Genomic DNA, 22,195 nt, shown 5'->3' with positions numbered 1-22,195 from the left:
CAAGTAAGAGATAGAAAGCATTACGGGATGTAAATGAATAATTTTGTTTGTTATCAAATTAAAAGTTTTGCATAAACAAAAGCAATGCACCCAAGATTAGAAGGAAAGCAGGAAACTGGGAAAGTATTTTTTATACTAAGTTTCTCTGATAAAGTCTTCATTTTCCAAATATATAGAGAACTGAGTAAAATTTGTAAGAATATTAGTCATTCCCCAATTGATAAATGGTCAAACTAGTTTTCAGAAGAAGAAATCAAAGTTGTCAATAGTCATATAAACATTGCTCTAAATCACTGTTGATTAGAGAATTGCAAATCAAAACAACTCTGAGGTACCACCCCACACCTATCAGATTGGCTAATATGGCAGAAAAGGAAAATGACAAATGTGGGAGGAGATGTGGGAGAATTGGAACACTAATGCATTGTTGGTGGAGTTGTGAATGATCCAACCATTCTGGAGAGCAATTTAGAACTATGCTCAAAGGGCTATAAAACTGTGTATACCCTTTTGATGAGGTGAGCAGATAGGAGTGCTTGAGGCAGATGGAGCAAGCAGGATGTAGGATGTGAGATATGAGATAAGATGTGGGATGTGACCAGCCAGACACAGTGATCAAAGAGGACTATGTATTGAAGCCCCACCCCACCCCACTGTGGACTTACCAGTGTGCTTTCACAAGGCACCCCTAATTAACCTGACAACTCTTCGCCTCCCCTTTCCTATTCTCCTTGCTTATTTGTATGATAAAGGCACCTCTGGATTATCAGATATCACAGGCATTCCAGAACCATGCCCGCCCCTCTTCCCCTTCCCCCATTCCATCCAGCTGTATATAGACCAGATATCTAACCCCAATAATTGCTCTGCCTCTTAAGGGAAGCAGGGCCTGCCTCCCTTAGGTGAGTGGGCCTGCTGCCTATGCTCTGTCTCTCCCACATGGAAGCAGAGACCACTTGGGTGTGTTACCCCAATAAATGCCTTTCTTTAAGTTGGAGACTGTCTGAGTGAATCTGAATTCTTTCAAGATGCTAGGATCCACAGGTCACTTTGACCCAGTGATACCACTACTAGGTCTATATCCCAAAGAGATTAAAAGAAAAAAAAAAGGACCTATGTGTATAAAAACGTTCATAGCAGCTCTCTTTGCGGTGACAAAGAATGGAAATTGCAGGGATGCCCATCAATTGGGGAATGGCTGAACAAGTTGTGGTATATGAATGTAATGGAATACTATTGTGCTATAAGAAATGACGAGCAGGATGGTTTCAGAAAAAACTGGAAAGACTTACACAAACTGATGCAAAGTGAAGTGAGCAGAACCAGGAGAACATTGTACACACTAACAGCAGTATCATAGGATGATCAGCTATGAATGATGTAGCTATTCTCAGCAACACAATGATCTAAGATGGGGTGGGGAACCTTGGGCCTCTAGCCCTCAGGTGAGGCCCTTTGACTGAATTCAAACTTCACAGAATGAAGTGGTTTGGACTTAGTCAAAGGGCTGCACTTGAGGACTCAGAAGGCCACATGTGACCTTGAGACCAAAGATTCTCCACCCCTGATCTAAGACAATTCTGAGGGACTTATGATGGAAAATGCTATCCATATTCAGAGAAAGAACTGATGGAGTCTGAATGCAGATTGAAGCACAATTTTTTTACTTTCTTAAAAAAAATAATGCCACCTATATCCCAGAGTGGTTGTGAAAATCAAATCAGGTAATATTTTTAAAGTATCTTATAAACTATAAAATATTTAAGTATAAGATTTTTTGAAATTATCATTATTATTATTATTGTAGTAGTAGCAGCAGCAGCAATAGTAGTAGTAGTAGTAGTAGTAGTAGCAGTAGTAGCAGTAGTAGTAGTAGTAGTAGTAGTAGCAGTAGTAGTAGTAGTAGTAGTAGCAGTAGTAGCAGTAGTAGTAGTAGTAGTAGTAGTAGTAGTAGTAGTAGTAGTAGTAGTAGTAGTAGTAGTAGTAATTGTGGTTGTGGTTGTTGTTGTCAGGGACCAGGAAAGGCTTCTTGAAGAAAGTGAGATTTTAGCTGGAATTTGAAGGTAGCTAAGAAAACCAGGAGGCAGGAGATGAAGAGGGAGAGAATTCTAGGCATGGGGAACAGCCAGTTAAAAAAACAAAGAGTGTATATGTGTGTGTGTGTGTGTGTGTGTGTGTGTGTGTGTATAGACAGATAAGTACAAACATGTAAATATATGTATGTATGTATTTGTGTGTAAATATACACACAAAGATATATATATAATACCAAATCTATGTATAATACCAGATCTTTATTTGACTGCTTCCTCATACTAGATGCATTAATTTTGTTTGTACAGAAGGTTATCAATTTCACATAACCCAGTGTTACCCCCACTTTGCAGATAGGGAAACTGAGGTTCATAAACATTTAAATGCCTTAATCAGTCTCATATGACATGTGTCCGTGGTGAGATTTGAATCTGGACCTTCCTCATTCTGCATCACAGAATCATAGGATTGTAGGTTGAGAGCCAGCCTTAGAAGCCACCTTGTCTGGCTCCCTTGTTTTTTTTTTTTAACAATGAGGATATCAAGGCTGGGAGAGGTGATCTACCCAAGGTCACAGAGCTAGTGAGAGTCTGAGGTGGGTTTCTGGTCCTTTAGGTCAGACCTACATCCTGTGTGACTCCCCATCCCGAAGTTCTCCTATTGCGTTATTTAACTTGCATCAGCCTCAATTTCTCAGCTATAAAATGAGCATAAAAGACCCCCAGACTCTCTACCAGTTGTGAGACCCCAACCAGTTTACCTATGTGAAGTGTTTCATGAGCTTAAAAATCTTAGAGAAATATGGAGCCCTCCTCCCTCCATTCCCCCCTCCCCCGCCCCAGTCCCTGAAAGGGACTTCTTTCTTGGGATCTTGATGTCCTGATTAGTGACTGACTCCCTGCCACAGTTTAAGTAAATCCAGGCCATGGCTCCATGTTTCACTTTCTCTCCACCATCACCTCCACAACTGTCTTACTAGTTCTGGAGGAAGCCTGCACCTCTCTCTAAACCTCCCTCATCCCAAACCAGTTTTAAAACCCTGCACCATGGTCAAGTCACCTCTGGAAGGGTTGTGTCAATCTATTCCTCTCTGCCTCAATCACCATGGACCAAATTTTCTCTCCCTGGCCAACATTCCTCTCCCAATTAGAATTTTAGATTTGCATCTGCATACTTAGCATAGTGCTTGGCACATAGCAAGCACCAAACAAATGCTTTTTCATTCATTCATTTAATTCTGTGAAGTGGGGGCTGAGAGGATGGGTGGGTGATGGGGACATGGTAGCCCACTCAGATCCCTCCTGCTAGTGTCTGGGCCCCAGGTTAGCCTGACCTGGCTCTGGTGCTGCCTGCCCTGACTTATCTCATACCCTTCGGACGACCACACCAAGCCTGACTTTGCTAGGAGGGAATTCACTGGTTCCAACTCTTACGGTCTGCCACACCTTCTCTATCAGATGGGACTGACTCCTAAGGAGGAAGGTTCTTCCTTCCTCTTTTTCTCCAGGAGAGCTCAGGGCATCATGGTGGCTTAGTGAGTAAGAAAGAAGAAAGAGGAAGGGAAACTTTCTGGGCCCGTTTTCTTACCTATCAAATGGGGGAGTCAAACTACATGGTCTTCAAGATTCCTTCCAGCTTGGACATTCTATGTTCTAGGGCAGTGGTAGACTCAAAATGAAACAGAGGCCATTTTTGATCCATACGTAAGGATCCTGCAGGCTGCAGATTGACTTGGTTTAAAATATAATCTCAGCCATGTTTTATTATATTTTAATTTATTCTGTTGAGTATTTCCCAATTATATTTTAATCTAGTTCAGGTTGTACTCAAGAGTATTGTGGACCAGCCTATGGGCCACTTCTTTTGTGCCTATATTCTAACGGGTCCTCTAGCTCTCACAGTCTATGTTCTAATGGTCCTTGACATTCTAAATTCTAAGCCAGTCTTTGTTCTAAGACCCTTTCCAGCTCTGATATTCTAAGTTCTAAGGCCCCTACCGGCCTCAACAATCTGTGTTCTAAGGGTCCTTCCATCCCTAACATTCAATGTTCTAAGTCATTCTGTGTTGTAAGATTTCTCCTTGTTCTGACACTCTGCCACAAGGCCCCTCCCAGTTCTGACATTGTGTGTTCTAAGGGCCCTCCGAGTTCTGACATTGTGTGTTCTAAGGGCCCTCCCAGCTCTGACACCCTGTGTTCTAAGTGCCCCCTAGCTGTGACATTCTCTGTTCTAAGCTATGACAGTCTGTGCTCTAAGGAATGATATAGCTTGGGCTGTCTATATTCTAAGGTCTTCCAGCCCTGACGTTCTGTTCTAAGTCATTCTTTAAGACCCCTCCTAATTCGGATATTCTATGTTCTAAGAAGACTATGCTCAGCTTTGTCAGATAGTCTATGTTCCAAGGACCCCTCTGGCCCTGACATTCCATGTTCTAAGTCATTCTGTGTTCTAGGATTTCTCCGAGTTCTGACATTCTATGCCTTAAGGTCCCTTCCAGCTCTGAAATTCCATATTCTATGGTTCCTTCCAGATTTTGCATTCTATGTTCTAAGTCACTGACTGTCTCTATAGAGGGCAAACCCAACCTGTCAGTGAGTCTAACTTAGTTATCCTCATCCTTTCCCAGCACTTAGGACTGGAAGACACTCCATCCCACCAGGTTCCAAACCCAGCCTGCTTCCTACTTCTGTACCCCCTCCAGCTTCCTCAGGACCAGCCACACTCTTTTTTTTTTTAAGGCAATTGGGGTTAAGTGACCTGCCCAGGGTCACACAGCTAGTAAATGTCAAGTGTTTGGTCTGAGGCCGGATTTGAACTCAGGTCTTCCTGACTTCAGGGCCGGTGCTCTATCCACTGTTCCACCTAGCTGTCCCCCACAGCCACAGTCTTAGGAGAGGGTGCCAGTACTGTAGAAGGTCCAGGGAACTTAGCCATAGGAGTGGTGATATGGGAAGTATGTGTCTCTGTGTGTCTGGGTATCTCTGTGGTTGTTATTGTGGTCTATGTCCACCACCTGCATATCAGGGCAGATTGTATCTTTCATGTATCATCAGCAGAGGCCAGGATGTGAACAGAACTCACTATCTCCTTTCCTCTACCCTTGGCTCTTTTACCAAGAGAAGATCTCAAAGCACACGATCACCTGAAGCCTTGACTCACAGACACACTTATTTTTCAACACAAAACACACTACATGCAGTTTGGTCCAGGCAGAAGGACAAGGGTGGATGTTAGTTTGTTGGGGGATGGGAAGGTTATATTTAAATAAATGTAGGATCATAGGTTTAAAACTGGAAGGGGTCTCAGAGGCCATCTCCTCAGTCAGACCCCATTTTATAGTTGAGTAAACTGAGGCCCAGGGAGATTATGACTTGCCCAAGGTCAGTGCTCTGTCCATTGAACCAACTTGCCTTTTATATGAGAGGCCAATTTACCTTAGAGCAATTAATAAAATGTCAGATACAGCAAGCTGGGATAATGAACACAGAGACCCAGACTAAGACCCTGGGGAACCTGGGGAGGCTGGGCATTATAGGGAGCAATTAGCAGAAGGTGAAAGTTTTCCAGTTTTTTTCAGTACCTGGAGGAAGGAGGGAAGTGGATGAAGCTTGCTTTTCTTCTGAGGGAGTCTTAAGGAGTTCTTTCAGGCTTTGGAGGCCTCCCTGAGGCCATTCTCCTCCAGGTGCTCCAAAAGCATTCTCAGGATCAGTTCTTCCCAAACTCGGTTCTATTACTGGCCAAGCAGTGGAAAGGACATGAAGGGGCATAAGCCTCCCTGAGACCATAAGCCCCAATTCCTGTCCCTCACCTATACTAGCCTCATTCTTGGCACTTTATCCCCTCGAATCCACTGAAGGGCAGAATGGTTTATAGGATTTTAGGTTTAGAGTTGAAAGAGACCTTAGAAGACATCAAATCCAATCCCCACATTTTATAGATGAGAAAGTGAGGCATAGAGCTTAAATAAAAAGATTTGAACCTGATTCTTCCTAATTCTAGGTGGCATAGTAGATGTTTTGGAGTTAGGAAGACTTGGAATCTTGCCTCAGATATTTAACAGCTTTGTCACCTAGGATGGATCCCTTAGCCTTTATCTACTTCATTTTTCTCATCTGTAAAATGAGGATAATAATAATAGCTACCAAATGCTACCTATTTCTGCCTTTTTACATTTGTTTGCAATATCTTTATCCCCCTAGTGCATGGTCAATTTTTGTAGAAGTTCTATGTGGTACTGAGAAATATGTACATTCTTTTGCAGTCTCATTTAGAAGACACCATACACCTTTTAACTCTAATTTCTCCAGAATATTGTCCAGTTCCATATTTTCCCCATTGTTTATCTTTGATAGATTTATCCAAAACTGAGAGAATGATATTAAAGTCTCCTTTCATTATTGTGTTACTAAGTCTTCTTGTAACTCAGATAATGTTTATTAATTTGGATGCTAAGGCATTTGGCACGTTTATTATTGATACTGGTTTGTTGTCTATGGTTCTGTGGGGATTAAAATTGTCCAATCTACAATAAAAGAGACAGAGGCAGAGCTCTGAGCCAATGGTTGAGCTGAGTTATCTCCATCTCAATGGGAGAACTCCTTCATTCTGTATTGTCTGGTATATATTATCCTATAAATTCCTTCTCTGATTTGTTTTGCTATGATTTGGATAAATGGGCTTCTTTGCTATTCACTATGTGCATTCATTGTGGAATTGGTATTAGGTGAGGAAAACGTCAAACCTTGGATATGGAGCTTGAGGTCTCCTCCCAGTAATGATGACAGGTTCGATTGAACCTAGACTAATAATATTTAAGGAAGCAAAGAGATATACTCCTAGTCTGGTACCCCCTTTCTCTAAGGACAGCAGAGTGGGCCCCAACTTCCTGTTTCCCCTCCTGACAGGAATTAAAGTCTTCTTTGGACAAGGGTAGGGGAAGAAGAGGCTAGAAATGTCTACCCTGCTTGCCTTTGAATCACACAACAGCCTTCTTTCTTAATAGTATTTTATTTTTTTCCCAATCACACATCAAGACAATTCTTAGCATTCATTTTTACAAGATTTTGAGTTCCAAATTTTTCCCCCTGTCCTCTTCTGAAAATGGTAGGCAATCTGATATAGGTTATATATGTGCTATCATGTAGAACATATTCTCATATTAGTCACAATTGCAAAAGAAGAAACATCAAAAAGAAAAAAAACATGAAAAAGAATAAAGTAGGTGAAAAAAATGTGCTTCCATCTGTATTCAGAGTCCACCATTTCTTAATCTGTATATGGATAGCACTTTTTTTCATGAGTCTGTTGTACTTGCCTTGGATCATTGTGTTGCTGAGAAGAGCTGAGGCATTCATGGTTGATCATTACACAATGTTGCTGATTCTGTGTACAATGTTTTCCTGGTTCTGCTTATTTTACTTTGCATCAGTTCATACAAGTCTTTCCAGGTTTTTCCTGAAATGTGCCTGCACCACAGCCCTCTTCACACAGGTGGCCCTTCTTTATACTCATGCCCTGTGAGCCAAAGCTATCCAAACTGGAAAGCCAGGAATAGAGAATGTCCCCTAGCCAGGAACATCTGGGTATCTCAAGGAGGCTTAACCTAGTATAACCTCCCACTCCCACTTACCTCAGGAGCCAAGGACTCTAAGACCTTCTAAACAGGCCTGGGGACTAGGTACTGAGGTGTGTTAAGGTGCCTGCTCAGGGGAATGAAGTACTAAGAAACAGGACTCCTGAGTCCCCTTTCTCCCTCCTGTAATGTAGAATTCCCCATCGCAGCTCTGGGCTACCTCCAGCAGTGTAGGTGGGGAATCTGCCTGGTTTCCTTGTCCTTATAGAAGTGAGAACTGACTTTCTCCACCTGGGACTCCCTAATTCCTCTTGCCATTTTGCCAGAAGCCAGCAGCCAAGACTCAGCTCCTGGCCACCACCACCACCACCACTTATGGCTAATCCTTTCCTCCCTAACCTGTGGAGAAATCCACAGGGTAGAGAGTTGCAATCCTGCAACCCTACCAACACTGGGGGTGCTTAGCCCCTCCCTCTTCAGCCAGACCCCGTTGGGCTACTCCCTTAATCCCCTTGGAGCTGAGCCACTGATACTGCTGCCCCTCTGGCCCCCACTCCAGCTAATCTGAGGTAGGGAGATTGAGAGAAAAGGGTGGAGTAGACTTCAACTCCCAGCACCCCATCCCCATTCCCCCTTCCCTTGTCCTCAAACTTTCTTTCTTAAGATTGACCACACCCTTCCCCACCTGTTTCTCTGATCCTTCTTCTTAGGCTGGTCAATCCTATTCTTCCCCATTATTAGCTCCCTCTCTTGCTCTCAATCTCTTGCTTCCTTCCCAGACCCCCTCCTTCAGATAAGCAGGGGCAACTTGACCATTCTCCCTTAATTGCCAAGGACACCCCACTCCCACCCCAGGTGACCTGTACTCACTCATCTTCTCGAGTGGACTTGGGTCTCTGAATTAAGGTACCTGCCTCCCAGTATAGCTTCTTCCCTGCATGACCCTCACAGCCCAGAGCTCAGGACCCATCTGGACGTGTTCCTTGGTCCCTCACTCACCACTCCAGATCTGAACCCTCATTTCTTTAGAATCACTGGAGCGGCAGCTAGGTGGCACAGTGGATAGAGCACTGGCCCTGAAGTCAGGAGGACCTAAGTTCAAATCCAGTCTCAGACCAAACACTTGACACTTACTAGCTGTGTGACCTTGGGCAAGTCACTTAATCCCAATTGCCTAAAAGCGAAAAAAAAAAACCCAAAAAAACCCAAAAAACAAAAGCAGAAAAATCTTTAGAATCACTGGGCTTCCCTTAGCATGGTCGATTTGAGGGAGGGCCAAGAATGAGAGGATTGAGAGGAAGGTACAGATCCAATCCAAATGAGACTCTAGAACTAGATCTCGAACTAAATCTAGACTCTAGATAATCCCAAACCTCCCAGTGTGGAGCTGCCTATGAAGGGCAGGGAACCCTGGTTCAGCACCATGGAGAGGGAAAGGCTGATTTAAGATCCCTTGCTCTAATTTGTAAACTCTCAAAGCCAGGGATGGGGTGTGTATGTGTGAAAAATCATGAACAGAAGGATCCCAGATCTAGAAAAGGACCCAAGAGGTCACTTGATATAACCCATACCTAAGGCAAGAGTCCCTCCTACAATATACCCAACTAGTCATCCATTCTGTTTTCCACTTTCAGGGTCTGGACTTCCTTAAAGCCAAAATTTGCCCTTCTCCCCATTGGTCCAGGTTCTGCCCAGTGGAGCACAGCAGAACAAAACTCATTTTCTGTTACAGAGCTCCAAATATTTATTGAGATCATGTCACACCTACTTATTCTCTCGCCTTCTCTTCTCTCACCTAAACAGCTCCTAGGGTTTATTATTGTACAGTATCAAGATCCTGCCTAATAGGAAAATCAGGTCCTTCGGGGCAGAGTGTCCTTATTTTTGTCTGTATTCCCAGAGCCTCAAACTGCTTCGCACAAAGTAGACAGTTTACCTCATCAAACAAGAATCTGTTGGAGGAACTGGGATTATAGAAGCTGGAGATGAGAGGGCTCAGAGAGGAACCTAATAGTCGTCTTCACATCCTTGGAGGGATGCCACGAGTGAGGAATCACTTGTAACTACGTGCAGAAATGGTCTGAGCAGGACATCAAGGAAAACCACCTAACAACTAGTGAGGTAAACGGTGCTTCCCACCCCCTAAAGGTTTTTAAGCAGAGGTTAGCTGACTACTAATTGGCATGTTGTAGAGGGGATTCTGGGTGAGGAACCCTCGAGGATGTTTGTTACATTTCTCTGCGGGATGGGCTAAAAGGTCCATGACACCGAATCAGATTCCCGGAACGGTAGCTGTCCTCGTTCCCCCCTCCCAACTCTACACACCCACCCTGAGTCTGGCAGCCCCTTCCATTCCTAGCCAACGAGAAGGGTCATTGGCTGGTACCGCTTTCTTTTCTTTGCTCTGGCAGCAGGCCCTGAGAGCGGGTCTTGGAAGTCAAAGCCAAGCTTAAGCCTCCATGAAGCCTTCTCAGGGCAGGATCTGCTCATCCCTCTCCGGTCTGAGCCCCAAGAACCTTTGAACTTGGCCTCTGCTGCCTGCTAGTGTATCCTCCATCAGAAAGTAAAACTGAGGGCAGGGGTTGTCTCTGTATCCTCTGAGGTATCTAGCAAATGACTAAATGAGTCCCTGCTCTCAAGGGGCTTACTTTCTTGTAAGTTCCAATGTCTCTTCCACCTAGGACCCTTGGGAGAAGAAAGCTCATGCCTCCAGAGAGCTTACACAATGTATGTGCTGCAGACTTCAAACATTAATTCTCACTTTCCCTGTATGACCTTGGGCAAGTCACTGCTCCTTTAGAAGCCTTGGTCTCTGAAAGGACTATTTAAATAGGGTCCATTAGAATTAGCACTGGTTTGGGACCAAAAGACTAGCAGGCATGTTAGAGAGCTAGTTCATTCTGACAGATGAGGAACTGAGGAAAAACCAGGAGGCATCATGAGGTGACGGATTTAGAACTGGAGGGTCGTTGAAGCCAAGCTTCATTTGGAGGTCTCAAGACTTGATCAAGGTGACCCCCTGCCTAGCCTCGACTGCTAAGGGAGGGGGAAACTTCATGGAAAACTGTTTGTTTGAGGTAGAACCCAAGGGTCCAAAACAGAGACACAGACAAGCCACTCGGTTATAAATACACTGTTTGGTGAAGGGGCTTGTTAGAGGTGAGAAGGAGCGTTCTGTACACAGATGATCAATATTAAGAGACGCTAATTGACCAGACTGGACAGAGACAGACAGACATCTTGTACTGCCCCCCCACCCGCCCAGCAGAGCACGGCACGGGGAGCCCCTCGATCATGGCCTGGGTTCGATAACACTCAGTCAACAGGCGGGATGGCTGGCGAGGGGCAGGTCCTCAGTCGGGAGGGGGTGCCGAGTGCCAGTCGCTGCCCTCAGAGCAGGAAGAGGGGCATCCTGGAATGGGCGCTTGTGGCTTGAAGTCCCTGGGAGAGGCTGAGGTAGGCACACTGGTCTCCTCACACATCGCTCAGGGCCTGGAGGAAGACAGCAAGGAGGGTGGTCAAATGGTAGAGAGGTGAAGAAACAGAGGGTCAGAAGGGCCCCTGGGGGAAGGAGGCGGTCACTTTTGCATCTTTCCTGCTGAGGTCTAGCAACTCGAATCTGGAGTTAGAAGGTACTTGAAAAAGCACCTGTCCAGTCCAGAAGGGTTAACTGGAACAGAAGTCACTGGCCCAAGGCCACACAGGGAAGTCAACGGCAGAGCCCAGAATTTGAACTCAGACCCTGTACGCCCCCATGCTGTGTTGCTGCTACTGGGCACCCAGTTATTACCTTGCGGGCAAACTCGGGCAGCACGAAGGCCGCGCGGTGGACGTCCGAGTTGTAGTATTTGAGGTTCATTTTCTCTACTTGCTCCTGGGTCAGCTGCTGCACTGGTTCTCGGAAGTTAGTGCTCTGAGCGGGGAATGGAGAACAGGGGCGTTCAGGGCCTCAGGCCTCTGCCTCCAGAACCAAGCCCACACTGCCTAGTCTAGCTCCTTACATTTTGAGGAAACAGATCTGACACCGGGGATGCACCAGGGAAGGGCCACAGACTAAATGTCTATCACAGTCCCTTAATTTTTGGAGATGAGGAAACTGAGGAAATTAGTATCTCCAAGGCATGATGGAAGCAGGCTCCAGAGTAGAGGTGTATGTCGCTCTGGTAGGTTAAGGAGTTTGGGCTAACTGGGAAGGGAATGGAAGAACCAGGTGAGGAGGGGGAGGCAGGAGTGAGGAGGGGGTGTTAGGAAAATGTCAAGCACCAAAGGATTGTGGGAATGATCTGTGGCCAGAGAATGTCAGGGATGAGAACAGGGAGTGCCAGAACCAGGCTGCCTGCCCAACCTCCTCATTCTATAGAGCAAATGAGAGCTTAAAGCAATTTACTCAGGATCATACAGGATTCTGGGCCAGGTTCCAACCCAGCTGGATCTTCTGCACATGGAGCTGTCTGTCCAGATTCCTAGCTTTGACACGGAGGCCCAGAGAAAGCAGGCAACTCACCCAAAGTCACCCGGCTGGTTAGAGATTGATTGCCAGACCCCTGCTCTCTCCACTGAACTACCCTGCCTTTCTACACCCAAGCCCCATGGACAGCAGGCTTTCTTCTACTGGCTGACCTCCCAAAGAGACCCTGTGAAGGTGAGAGGAAAGACAGGTGCCTCGGGCCTCACCGGGGTCTTGCTGCACAGCATGAAGCCAATCTGGCCGCTGGGGTAGGTGGGGATGGTGCAGTAGGCATATTCCACCACAGGGAACAGAGACTTGCAGAAGTGACGCATCTCCTTGATGAGGTCCAGATGCAACCATTGGCACTCACCTGGGGGATGGTGGGGGGGGAGTGAGATGGGCTCCCCTGAGGGGTGGGAGGAGGGGAGGGGATGTTGGGGGTGGTCACCTGGGGATGGTGGGGGGGGAGGGAGGAGAGGAGGGGATGTTAGGAGTGGTCACCTGGGGATGGTGGGGAAGGGGAGGTCACCTGGTGATGGGGAAAAGTGGGGGGAGGATGAGACGTCACCTCGTCATGAAGAGAGCTCACCCAGGCCATCCCACCAGTGCCTCCCCCTCCCTCAACACTGGGACTTCCCTAGGGATCCCAGGTTTAGAACTGGAAGGAACCTTAGAGTCCAACCCCCTCATTTTACAAAGGGGAAACTGAGGCACATGGCTACTAAGGGCCTAAGGTAGAATGTGAACCCAGGTTTTCCTGTTTCCATCCACTACACTGAACATTAACTTTGCCCACAGGGACCTACTTTGTAGGGAGTGAGGTTTTTGTGGACTAGCACCTGTTGTGTCAAAACAAAACTTCCAAGGAGGGTGAGCCGGGGCCAGCCCTCCCCTGGAGCTCACCCTGACAGCAGAGGATCCCATCATCTTTCAGCGCCGTCTTCATCAGCTGGTAATAAGACTCTTTGAACAAACTCTCGGCAGGACCTGAGCAAAGAGAGAAGCCACAGAGATGGGATCGGGGGGAGATGAGGAGACAAGGGGTGAGCTCCAGGACCCTGGCTGGCCACGGCTTCTCATCCTCCTCTCACCGTGGAGGCAAAGAGGATCGGAGGAGAGAGGGATGGGGAGGTCTGCTCTGGCCTGAGGGAGGGGAGGGGGGAGAAGCCAAGGACGCCCCTCCTGAGAAAGGCCAAGAACAGGACACCACCTGGGAATGCTTCTCTGCGCATCTGCAAAACAGGGCCGAGCCCACGGCCAGGCCCCTTCCCTGGGCTGTTAGAAGTCCTGTGGGAGGTGACAAATCTGGGGTACTGCCATTCCCAGACAAACTCCTCCGCTGGGAGGAGAAACAAGGCCCGCGTCTGCTTACCCATGGGGTCCGAGGAGTCGGTGATGATGACATCAAAGGCGTCCTGGTTCTGCTGCATGAATTCAAATCCATCTCTAACGTGCAAGGTCAGCTTCGGGCTGGAGTAGCCCACGGCCATGCCTGGCAAGTACTTCTTAGACACCTGGATCACATCCTGAGACAGAGGGCAGGGACTCAGTGCTCCTCAGTGCTCAGATCCCCAGCACCCCACTCGCTCCACCCTCCTCACCACCTCAAAGGATTCCCGTCAACAAGCATTGTTAAGCTGATCCTCTGTGCCAAGTACGTGTTGGCAACACAAGGCCCCAAGGGAAGAGGGAGCCCCTCCCTGGGACATGCTGCTGCACATGGGCACACACGTATGCACGAGCCTCCCCTCCCCGCGACGTGCTGCTGCACATGTGCACACATGGACACGAGTCAATACAGAAAATAAGCAGAAAGTGATTTCTGAGGGAGGAGAACTTGCGCCTGGGAAGGGGGCACCTGGGATCTGGATCAACCAGTTATTCAATGAGCACTGATTATGTGCTGACTGGGGGACAGGCTCCACGGGATTCAAAGATCAAAGTGAACCAGTCCTTGCCCACAAGGAACTTACATTCTAGGGGGAGCCGTGTACATGTGTAAGTACACACAGACCCCAGGCAAAGCAATCCTCATAACAGCTCTCACATTCTATGGGGCTTTCAAGATTATATCATCTCCTTGCTCCTTGGGTCTCTGAGGCAGTGCTACCATCTCCAATGTACAGATGAGGAAACTGAGGCCCAGGTAGGTGAAGCTATTTGCCCAAAGTCCCATAGCCAGTGTGTGAGTCAGGATTTGAACTCGGCTCTTTCTGGTTCCAAGTCCAGCACTAGGACCCCTGGTTGCCTCTGGTGAATATAAGCTTGTTTTGGAAGGGGGTGGGTGCGCTAGTAGGCAGGGAGGGGGATGGGAAATCCCAGAAGGCCGAGAACGTTCTGGGCCTAGAGAACAACCCAGGGGCTGGTATTTGGAATGTTCAGTGAGCAGGTCAGTCTGGCTGGAACCTAGAGGGCTGAGCTGGTAAAGAGTGGGACTCAGTGGGAAACCAGGGCTTTTGACCCTACACCCCAGCATGTTCTCAGCTCTCAAACCCAAGGCAGAGGAAACAGTAAACAGACTGTTCTTCTGCTCTCTGCCCATCCAGCAATGCGCTGGGCACTGGGCAGGGCTCATCGATCAGCTCCCTCCAGTGCTGGAGGCTCCAGCTTAGGCCCAGCCCAGGCTTAGATGAGCAAGAATTCAGAGAAAGGAATTGGAGCTGACTCATCTTCCCCAACTCCCAAGGCACCAAAGATCTAGCCAAGCTGGTCTCTTGGGAGAGAAAATCGCAAGGAATTCAGAGGCCCAAATTCAAGTTGCCCCTAACCCAAACACCAGCCTCAAGGCCACACGTGGCCCTTTAGGTCCTCAAGTGCAACTGAAGTTAAGGGACACACTTGAGAACCTAGAGGGCCATATGTGGCCTCGAGGCCGCAGGCTCCCAGACCTCTGACCTAGGTGGCAAGTCACTTCTCTTTGCTCCAATCTTAGACTTGGGAGTGAGGTCGGGGGACTGGGAGACCAGATGCCTCACCTTGGCCAGTTATTAGGTGGGTGACCCTGGGCAAATCTCTCTAAGCTTCCAGGCCTCAAGAGGGTCAAGAATCCCTGGGTCAGTCATCCATAGGGTAGTAGCAAGGATCAAAGGAGAGAAAGCACCTTGCAACCTTGAGGACAAGAGCTAAAACATCAGTTATCAGCACCCTCAGACTCTTAGCTCCCTGAGGGCAGGGACCGAGTGAAATCCAGTTTGGTATGGCCTTTTCAGCCTCCACCACCGCTAAGCTCCTGGGCTGCTAGCTCTACACTCCCAGATTACCTTGTACTTTGGGGAAGGATAAAGAAACCTTTCTAGTTCAGTTGAAAAATATTAAGAAGAAGAGATTTCTCTAAAAAAGTTTAGGCATTTCCCTTTTTTTGGCAAATGTGTAAAAGGTCTTCAAGGAAGGGAAACAAACAAAACAGATAACTCTGGCCCTGAAGGGATTAGGGACACAAAGGGTTACAAGGGAGATTCTCCCGATTACTCCAAAAGGGAATGCTCAAAGAAGGAATTGAGTAACCTTAAGTTTGTTCAGTGGTTTTTTAAAAAAATTTTATTTTATTATTAATTTTTATGTGTGGCACCTCAGGAGGACCTGAGTTCAAGTCTAGCCTCAGGCATTTACTAGTTGTGTGACCCCGGGTAAGTCACTTCACTGTTTGCCTCAGTTTTCTCATCTGTAAAATAAGCTGGAGAAAGAAATGGCCAACTGCTCCAGTATCTTTGCCAAGAAAACCCCCAGAGTCAGACAGGACTGAAACAGCTGAATGACAACACTTCCTGACTCGGGGCTGGCTCCTCCATTCACCGAGCCACCTAGCTGCCCCTAATCATAAGATCACTGAAAAGGCAGAGTGCCATGCTACGCTTGATTCTGCATGTCTTTAATTTGTCTTACCTGGTCTCCCCTAATAGAACGTAAGTTTAATTTGGTCTCTGTTTTTCTCTTTGTATCCTGTGACCTAGCACACATAGATGCACACAGACTTTGTGGAGTGACTGAAAAGTTGTTGATCCCAGGGAGAGGCCTGGGGGAAGTCCTGTGGCTAAGGTGGTTCAGGGATATGCTAAGGGAGGGGAGAAGGACATATGGACTTGTGGTAGGCCCCCTTCTCTTCTGGGAAGACCACTTACCTCATCAATCTCACACTGGACCACAGATTCCACGGATGGGTGCTTCACCACTTCCCGAAGGACGCCCCCATCCCCACCACCAATGATTAGCACCTGGTAGGAGAAGCATAAAAATAGGAGGAGAAGGGTACAAATATGTGTCTCGGTGGGCCAAGAGCCTTCTACCCACTCCCCACTGCAGGAACAGAAGGGACTTGGCCTTCCTGTACCCAGTGGACCAGGCACCTCATGTTGACTGTCCCCCTCTCAACATGCAGACTCACTTGGCTATCCAGGACCCAGGGTTCAGAGAAGCAACCCAGGGCCTGCAACCCCAGCCCACACCCAGAACATATGGAAATGGAGTGGGTGAGGTGGCTGCTGCTCAGGGGGGGCCTGGCCTCTCCCAATTGGCTGGGACCTTTTTTTATTTGACTGACTCACCTCCCTACCAGGCAATGAGCCAGGGGTGCCCCGGAAGCAGCAAACTACCCCTGAAGTGAGGGTGCTGATGCTTTTAGTAGGTGTGGGAGCCCTGCCAGGATTATAGGACCAGCCAGGCCACAGCATCTCTCCCATTCATTCAGCTGTGGTGGAGAAACATTGGCCTGGGAGATAAGTAGGCTTACGTTCTGGTCCCCATCCCATCTCTGCCACTTCCTACCCATGTGACTATGGGCATGTCTCTTAACCTTGAATTGCAGTTTCCTCCTCTGTGCCTGACAGGTGGTGGACGCAGGGTGCAGACCGAGACAATATTTCTTGGACGTGGCCGGGCAAGAATTTGTTTTGCTTGACTAGGTTTATTTGTGACCAGGGCTCAGCTCTTCTCTTTCTCTCCACCAAGGAGGTGGGAGGAAAGAGATTTGTTCGTTGAAAACAAACAAACCCGAAACAGCCACGGAGGTGATAAGACGGCCTCTCTGGTGCCTTCCTGGTCTAGATCTGTGCCCCTGTTAGAGCAGGGATTCCTTTCACGTGGCCCTTCCAGTTCTCAGGTTCTGCGAAGTCCAACCCTGTTCATTTTACAGGGGAAGAAATCGAGGCCCACAGAGCAGGGTGACTGGTTTTTGTCTAAGGTAACCCAGCCAGGCACCTCGAAGTACTGGGTGTTGATCTTAGCTGGGGCTCCTCGGTACAAATAGCCTATTTCCCCTCCTAAGGTTCTGTTTCCTTGAGTGTGTGTGTGGGGGAGGGTCATACTAGGTGATTTCCAAGGTCCCTCCTGTGACCCTGGTCTCCTGACCCCAGGCTCTGTGCACCACACCTGCTGTCAGACCTCGGCCACATTCCAGAGGAAGGGTAGGTAGGAGAGGAATGTGGGGGACAGTCCAATGTTTTCCTTCTCAATGGTGGTTCTAGTGTGGCAGTTGGAATGCAGCTCTCAAACCTTCTTCAGGTTTGCCCCCCCCCCCAGCTTCCCTTTAAGTGTGGTTTTTCCCCATTCGAAGGTAAGCTCCTTGAGGACAGGGTCTGTCTTTTTTTCTCCTTATCTTTATATTCCTAGCACTCAGTACAGGGCCTGACACACAGTAAGCTAAAGAAATGCTTGTTGGCAGGCCTGGCATAGCCCCCCACCTCCTTCCCTCCACGTTCTCTCTCCCTGGTCTCAATACAATCTTTCTTGATCTTCAAAAATAGCCAAGTCACGCATGGGCAGGGGACAAAAATACTTCTAGAGACCCTGGAGCTCTGAAACAAGGCAAGGAGGAGGCCAGCTTGATGGCCCCACAGTTTGATGGGCAGCACCCCCTCCTCACCAAATAAAAAAAAGCTACCGTGATTTCCAGCTGCATTAAGAGGCAGAGAATTCAGAAACAAGGAGGCAAGTGTCCCCTCTGCCCCAGTCCCACAGAGCTGGGGTAGGGCTTTCATTTCTGGGTGCCACCCCCCCTCAGAAGGAACGACATTGGTGGCACCCAGAGGAAAGTGATCACAAGCATTAATTAAGCTGCTGAAGGGAGCTGACTGAGACTATATCAAGTGACAGGAGGTGGGGATGTTGATCCTGGAGAAGAAAGGACTGTGGGAGGCTGCCTTCAAGGATCTGGGAAGGGCTGTTACAGGGAAGAGGAATTTCTTCTGACCTCTCTGGACCCCAGGGAGCAGAAACAGGCTGCAGACACCAACTTAAGCTTGATGCTAGGTGGTTTTTTTTTCTCTTTCTTCCCAACAGTGGAATTTGATGCCTCAGAGATAGCTGGTTCTCCCTTCCCAGCTGAAAAGGGCCACATTTCAACAAGATGAGGCTGAAGTCCAGAGAGGTTAAGTAATTAATTAGCCCAGCATCACACACCCAATTAAGCAGCAGAGCCAAGATTTGAACTAGGGGCTGATTCACTAATCCTCAAGCCAGCATTTTCTCCCCTGCACAAGCAGAGGCTGGGACATCACTTGGCGGCCAGGCACAGATTGGCTGAGATGGGGCCGCTCAATTCTCGTGCAGCTCTGAGATCCCAAACCCCGGGGACACATCTACTTCTGATGAACAGGATGGCCAAGAAGGAAGCCAAACCTTGAGCCAGGACAGACATCAAAGACCCAGGAGAAGGCAAAGTTCTTAAGTAAACACAGAGCAAGGACTATCCCACATTGCTGAATGAGAAACTGGTAGATCCAGACTGTGGCCCTGCTGCTTTCAATCTGTATGACATGAGGCAAGTCACTTAAAATCATTCTGGGCCTCAGTTTCCTCACCTGTCAAAGGAGGAGATGATTTCTGAGATCCCTTCTAACTCTAAATCAATGACCTATGACCTGTCATTCAGAACTGACTCAACCAAGAGGCTAAACTCTCCTTTCCCTTTGGATCACGTATTTAGATCTGGAAAGAATATTTTGAAAAGTGGGGAAGACAGTGCCTCTTTCCACTCTATTATAAGGTGTTCCCCCTTCTTAAGCTCATCAGGAGGGTCTCTCTGAGAGGGCCTAGGAACTCAGAGAATGCTTGTACCTGCCTGCGCTCTCAGTAACCCAGATCTCTTCTAGATGTTGGCCTTTCTCTTCTGCCTAGAGGACAGGGTGTGTGGCCCCAGAAATCAGTTAGATCCTGGGCAAACTGCTGAGTTCCTGGGACAGTAAACCAGGGTTCTATGCTCTCCCTAATAGGTTCGAAACCACCCAGAGCTGGTTAGTGAGTTCATAAGACCATGAAATCACAGAATGTCAGAGCTGGAAGGAACTTTAGACATTATCTAGTCTAATCCATTCAAGGAAACTGAGGCCCAGTATGATGAAGTGATTTGCTGAGAAGCACACTGGTAGAGAGGAGCTGAGAAAGAATTGGAGAGCCGGTCCTCTTGAGTCCAGATTCAGTCCTTTTCCTGTTAACTGCGTTAATGGTGACACCCTCACTCCCCACCTCCCCAAAGACCTCACGCACACTTGCCCATTACCTTTCGTGGGCTGGGATGGCTGCAGAGGGGCAGGTTGGCAATCATCTCCTGGTATGAGAATTCATCCCTCTCTGTGCACTGGATGACTCCATCCAGCACCAGAACGTTGCCGTAGGACTTACTGCAGAAGCCCCCCCAAGGAGAGAGTGTGTCAGGGACCACAGGGGCACCTCAGTGACACACAGAAAGCAGACCCATCCCCCCTTTCCCCCAAGACAATTAATTTACTTCCCTAGGAGGGTTTTGACAAACAGCTGCCAGCTGGTCCCTGGGCCAGACCAGCAAACGTGGCAAGTCTCAAAGCCGCGTGTGCCTGGGCTACCCGCTAGCATAGGAGTTCAATGCCTCAAGCCCTGGGCTTTCTCTACTTCCTATCTCTCCCCTCCTCCCCCCAGCCTGCCTTTCTAGAGAGGCAAAGGAGTCCTCAAGGGGGATAGCTTTAAAACCCTGACCCTGAATAGGGAAAAGGTTGGAGATGGGGGCGGGGGGTGGGGTGGGGAGTGAAGAAAAACAGGAAAGAAAAAGAAAACGAAGGGATTGTATAGAAAATATAATATGGAGAGAAATGAGGGAACCAGGATGATGGGAACTGAGGGGACATAGCACCGAGTCAGACTGAGATTCCTGGGAGGCAGACCAGCTGTGATGAGACGGGTGGTGTTAGATTGGACCACAGACGAGGAAGAAGAGTCAGGGCAAGTGAGGTCAGAAAATGGGATATGGCTCGGTTAGGGAGGAGAGAACCGGGATGAGGAAGGACCCTGGGGGAAGGGGAAAAAAAAAAACAAAAAACAGAGGCTAAGGAGGAAACCGGGTGAGGACTGGGTTGGGAAGGGGGGAGTAGAGGAAGAAGAACAGCTGGGGAGGTAGAGGATGGAGAACTGGGCAGGGTAGGGCAGGCGGGAGCAGGGCTGGGGAGCGAAGGAGTAGACAGCTGTGGGGTAGAAGGGAGCAGAGCAGGGGGGCAGAGGGAGCAGAGCAGGGGGGCAGGAGGAGCAGAGAAGGGGATTGGGGGAGTAGAGCTGGGAGGGAAGGAGAGAGCACCACAGGGAGGAGATAGCAGAGGGGAGAAGGAGCAGGTCCTGCAAGGCGGAGGGATGAAACCAGGCCAGAGCAGGCGCGGGGCTGGGGAAGGTGGGAGCCAGGCCCGGGCAAGGCTGAAGAGGGGAGTAGGGCCGTGGTACCTGCGGAAGACCAGGATCTCCTGGTAGCGGGAGCGCTGGTGGTGGAGCAGCTCGTCCACCTGCAGGGACATGGCCTGGCCTGGCCACAGGCTGCACGTCTCCCGGAACCAACCCTCGCGGATGGCGGGGGGCCCAGGCTCCATGGCGGGGCCGGGGGACGCACAGGCCGTGGCGGCCGCAGCACAACGGGGCCAGCAGCACCCGCCTGCTGCCCTCCCGCCAGCCCGCGCCGCAGCCTAACCCCGGGGCCCGGCCGGGACAGTGTTCGGCAGGGGAGGGGCGGTGTTCGGGCCCAGGGGCGGAGCCGGATTCCACCAATGGCCGACGGGTAGCCGCCCCTTGGGCCAACCAGCGAGCCCAAAAGCAACCCTGGCCCCACGAACGCTCATTGGTCCGCGGGTCTGCACCCGGACGCCTAGTGGCTGGAGCAGGCTGTCTGTCATCGCTAGCAGGTTTGTGCGACTCCTTCGGTGGGCCACGTGGGGGCTGGAGAGGAAGGCAGGTGGGCTTGGGGTGCGGGTCCGGCTCCGGGCTTCCGTGTCCCGGGGCACCGGGGCTATGCAGTTGTCCCCCGCTCAGCCCCCAGTGCAGGGCTGCGGGCCAGGTGCCCCGGGCATGCCCTCGGTGCAGCCACTTGTGGACTGCCCCAGGGCTTCTTCAGTGGGTGCAGCGAGAGCTTGGCCGCCTGCTCGGCCTCCCCCGCATCCATTCAAACCTTGGCCCCAGCCCGGACGAAGAAGGCTTAGTGGTGCTTATCGAGGCTGCTGCGGGAAACGTGCCAGAGGAATCTAGCCCTTAAAGCAGTGGCTGGGGTGGGGTTGTGCAACTGGTTTTTTTTTTTTGTTTGTTTTTCCTGGAACGAGGGAAGGGGGCTTCAGCTTCAATACGCCCTCGGCTTGCCATTTCCCAGCGTGGTGGGGCTGAAGGTGGGAATCGGAGGTCAGTCTCTAAGACAGACCATCTGGGCTCAAACGTCCCAGTGCCCGCTCTTCTCTCAGTCCGGACTTTGAGAAACTGACAAGTCCTTGGGGGCCTTTGAAATTCTTGAAAACCAAGAAGAAATTAACCCGGTTACATTGTTGGGAGGACGGTTACTTTGTTGCACAAGCCTAGATTGTATCACTGATGGAGCCTGGGCTTCAATAGTGTGGCTTGCTAGGAGCTCTGGTTCTCTATCTTCTTTAAACATATAATCATAGCAACACAACTTCAACGGAAGGTAATTCGAAGATAAATTCAGCAGACTTTTCCCTCCTCCCACCTCCACCCGTTTGGATTCGTTGAGAGCTTAGCACACTGCTGGGGATGTGACAGTAATAAAAGGAAAACGCTGTTTTGCCTCTGAATTGAAATGATGCTCAAGTCCCCTAAATGAGCGTTTCTAATTTTACCATCAGTATTCTGGAAGAGGCAAAATACATGCATACATATTCAACACCGAGGAGAGACTGGCATATCATTTT

At 49.0% G+C, this 22,195-nt stretch overlaps 1 protein-coding gene across 1 annotated transcript; it reads right to left on the bottom strand.

The window, feature by feature from the left end:
* Positions 1-10,724: 10,724 nt before the first annotated feature.
* SRM (spermidine synthase) lies at positions 10,725-20,993 on the bottom strand. Its single transcript, XM_020974014.2, has 8 exons — positions 20,733-20,993; positions 19,549-19,669; positions 16,175-16,267; positions 13,429-13,582; positions 12,960-13,043; positions 12,281-12,426; positions 11,397-11,519; positions 10,725-11,098 (listed from the first exon to the last, which is right to left on the bottom strand). Exons 1-8 carry the CDS (start codon positions 20,873-20,875, stop codon positions 11,081-11,083), a joined length of 882 nt encoding a protein of 293 aa, XP_020829673.1. The 5' UTR covers positions 20,876-20,993; the 3' UTR covers positions 10,725-11,080.
* Positions 20,994-22,195: the final 1,202 nt, after the last annotated feature.

Source organism: Phascolarctos cinereus, unplaced genomic scaffold (assembly GCF_003287225.1).
Source record: "Phascolarctos cinereus isolate Bilbo 61053 unplaced genomic scaffold, phaCin_HiC Scaffold_726;HRSCAF=1367, whole genome shotgun sequence".
NCBI lineage: Eukaryota > Metazoa > Chordata > Mammalia > Diprotodontia > Phascolarctidae > Phascolarctos > Phascolarctos cinereus.
This window is presented reverse-complemented; position numbering and strand designations above follow the sequence as displayed.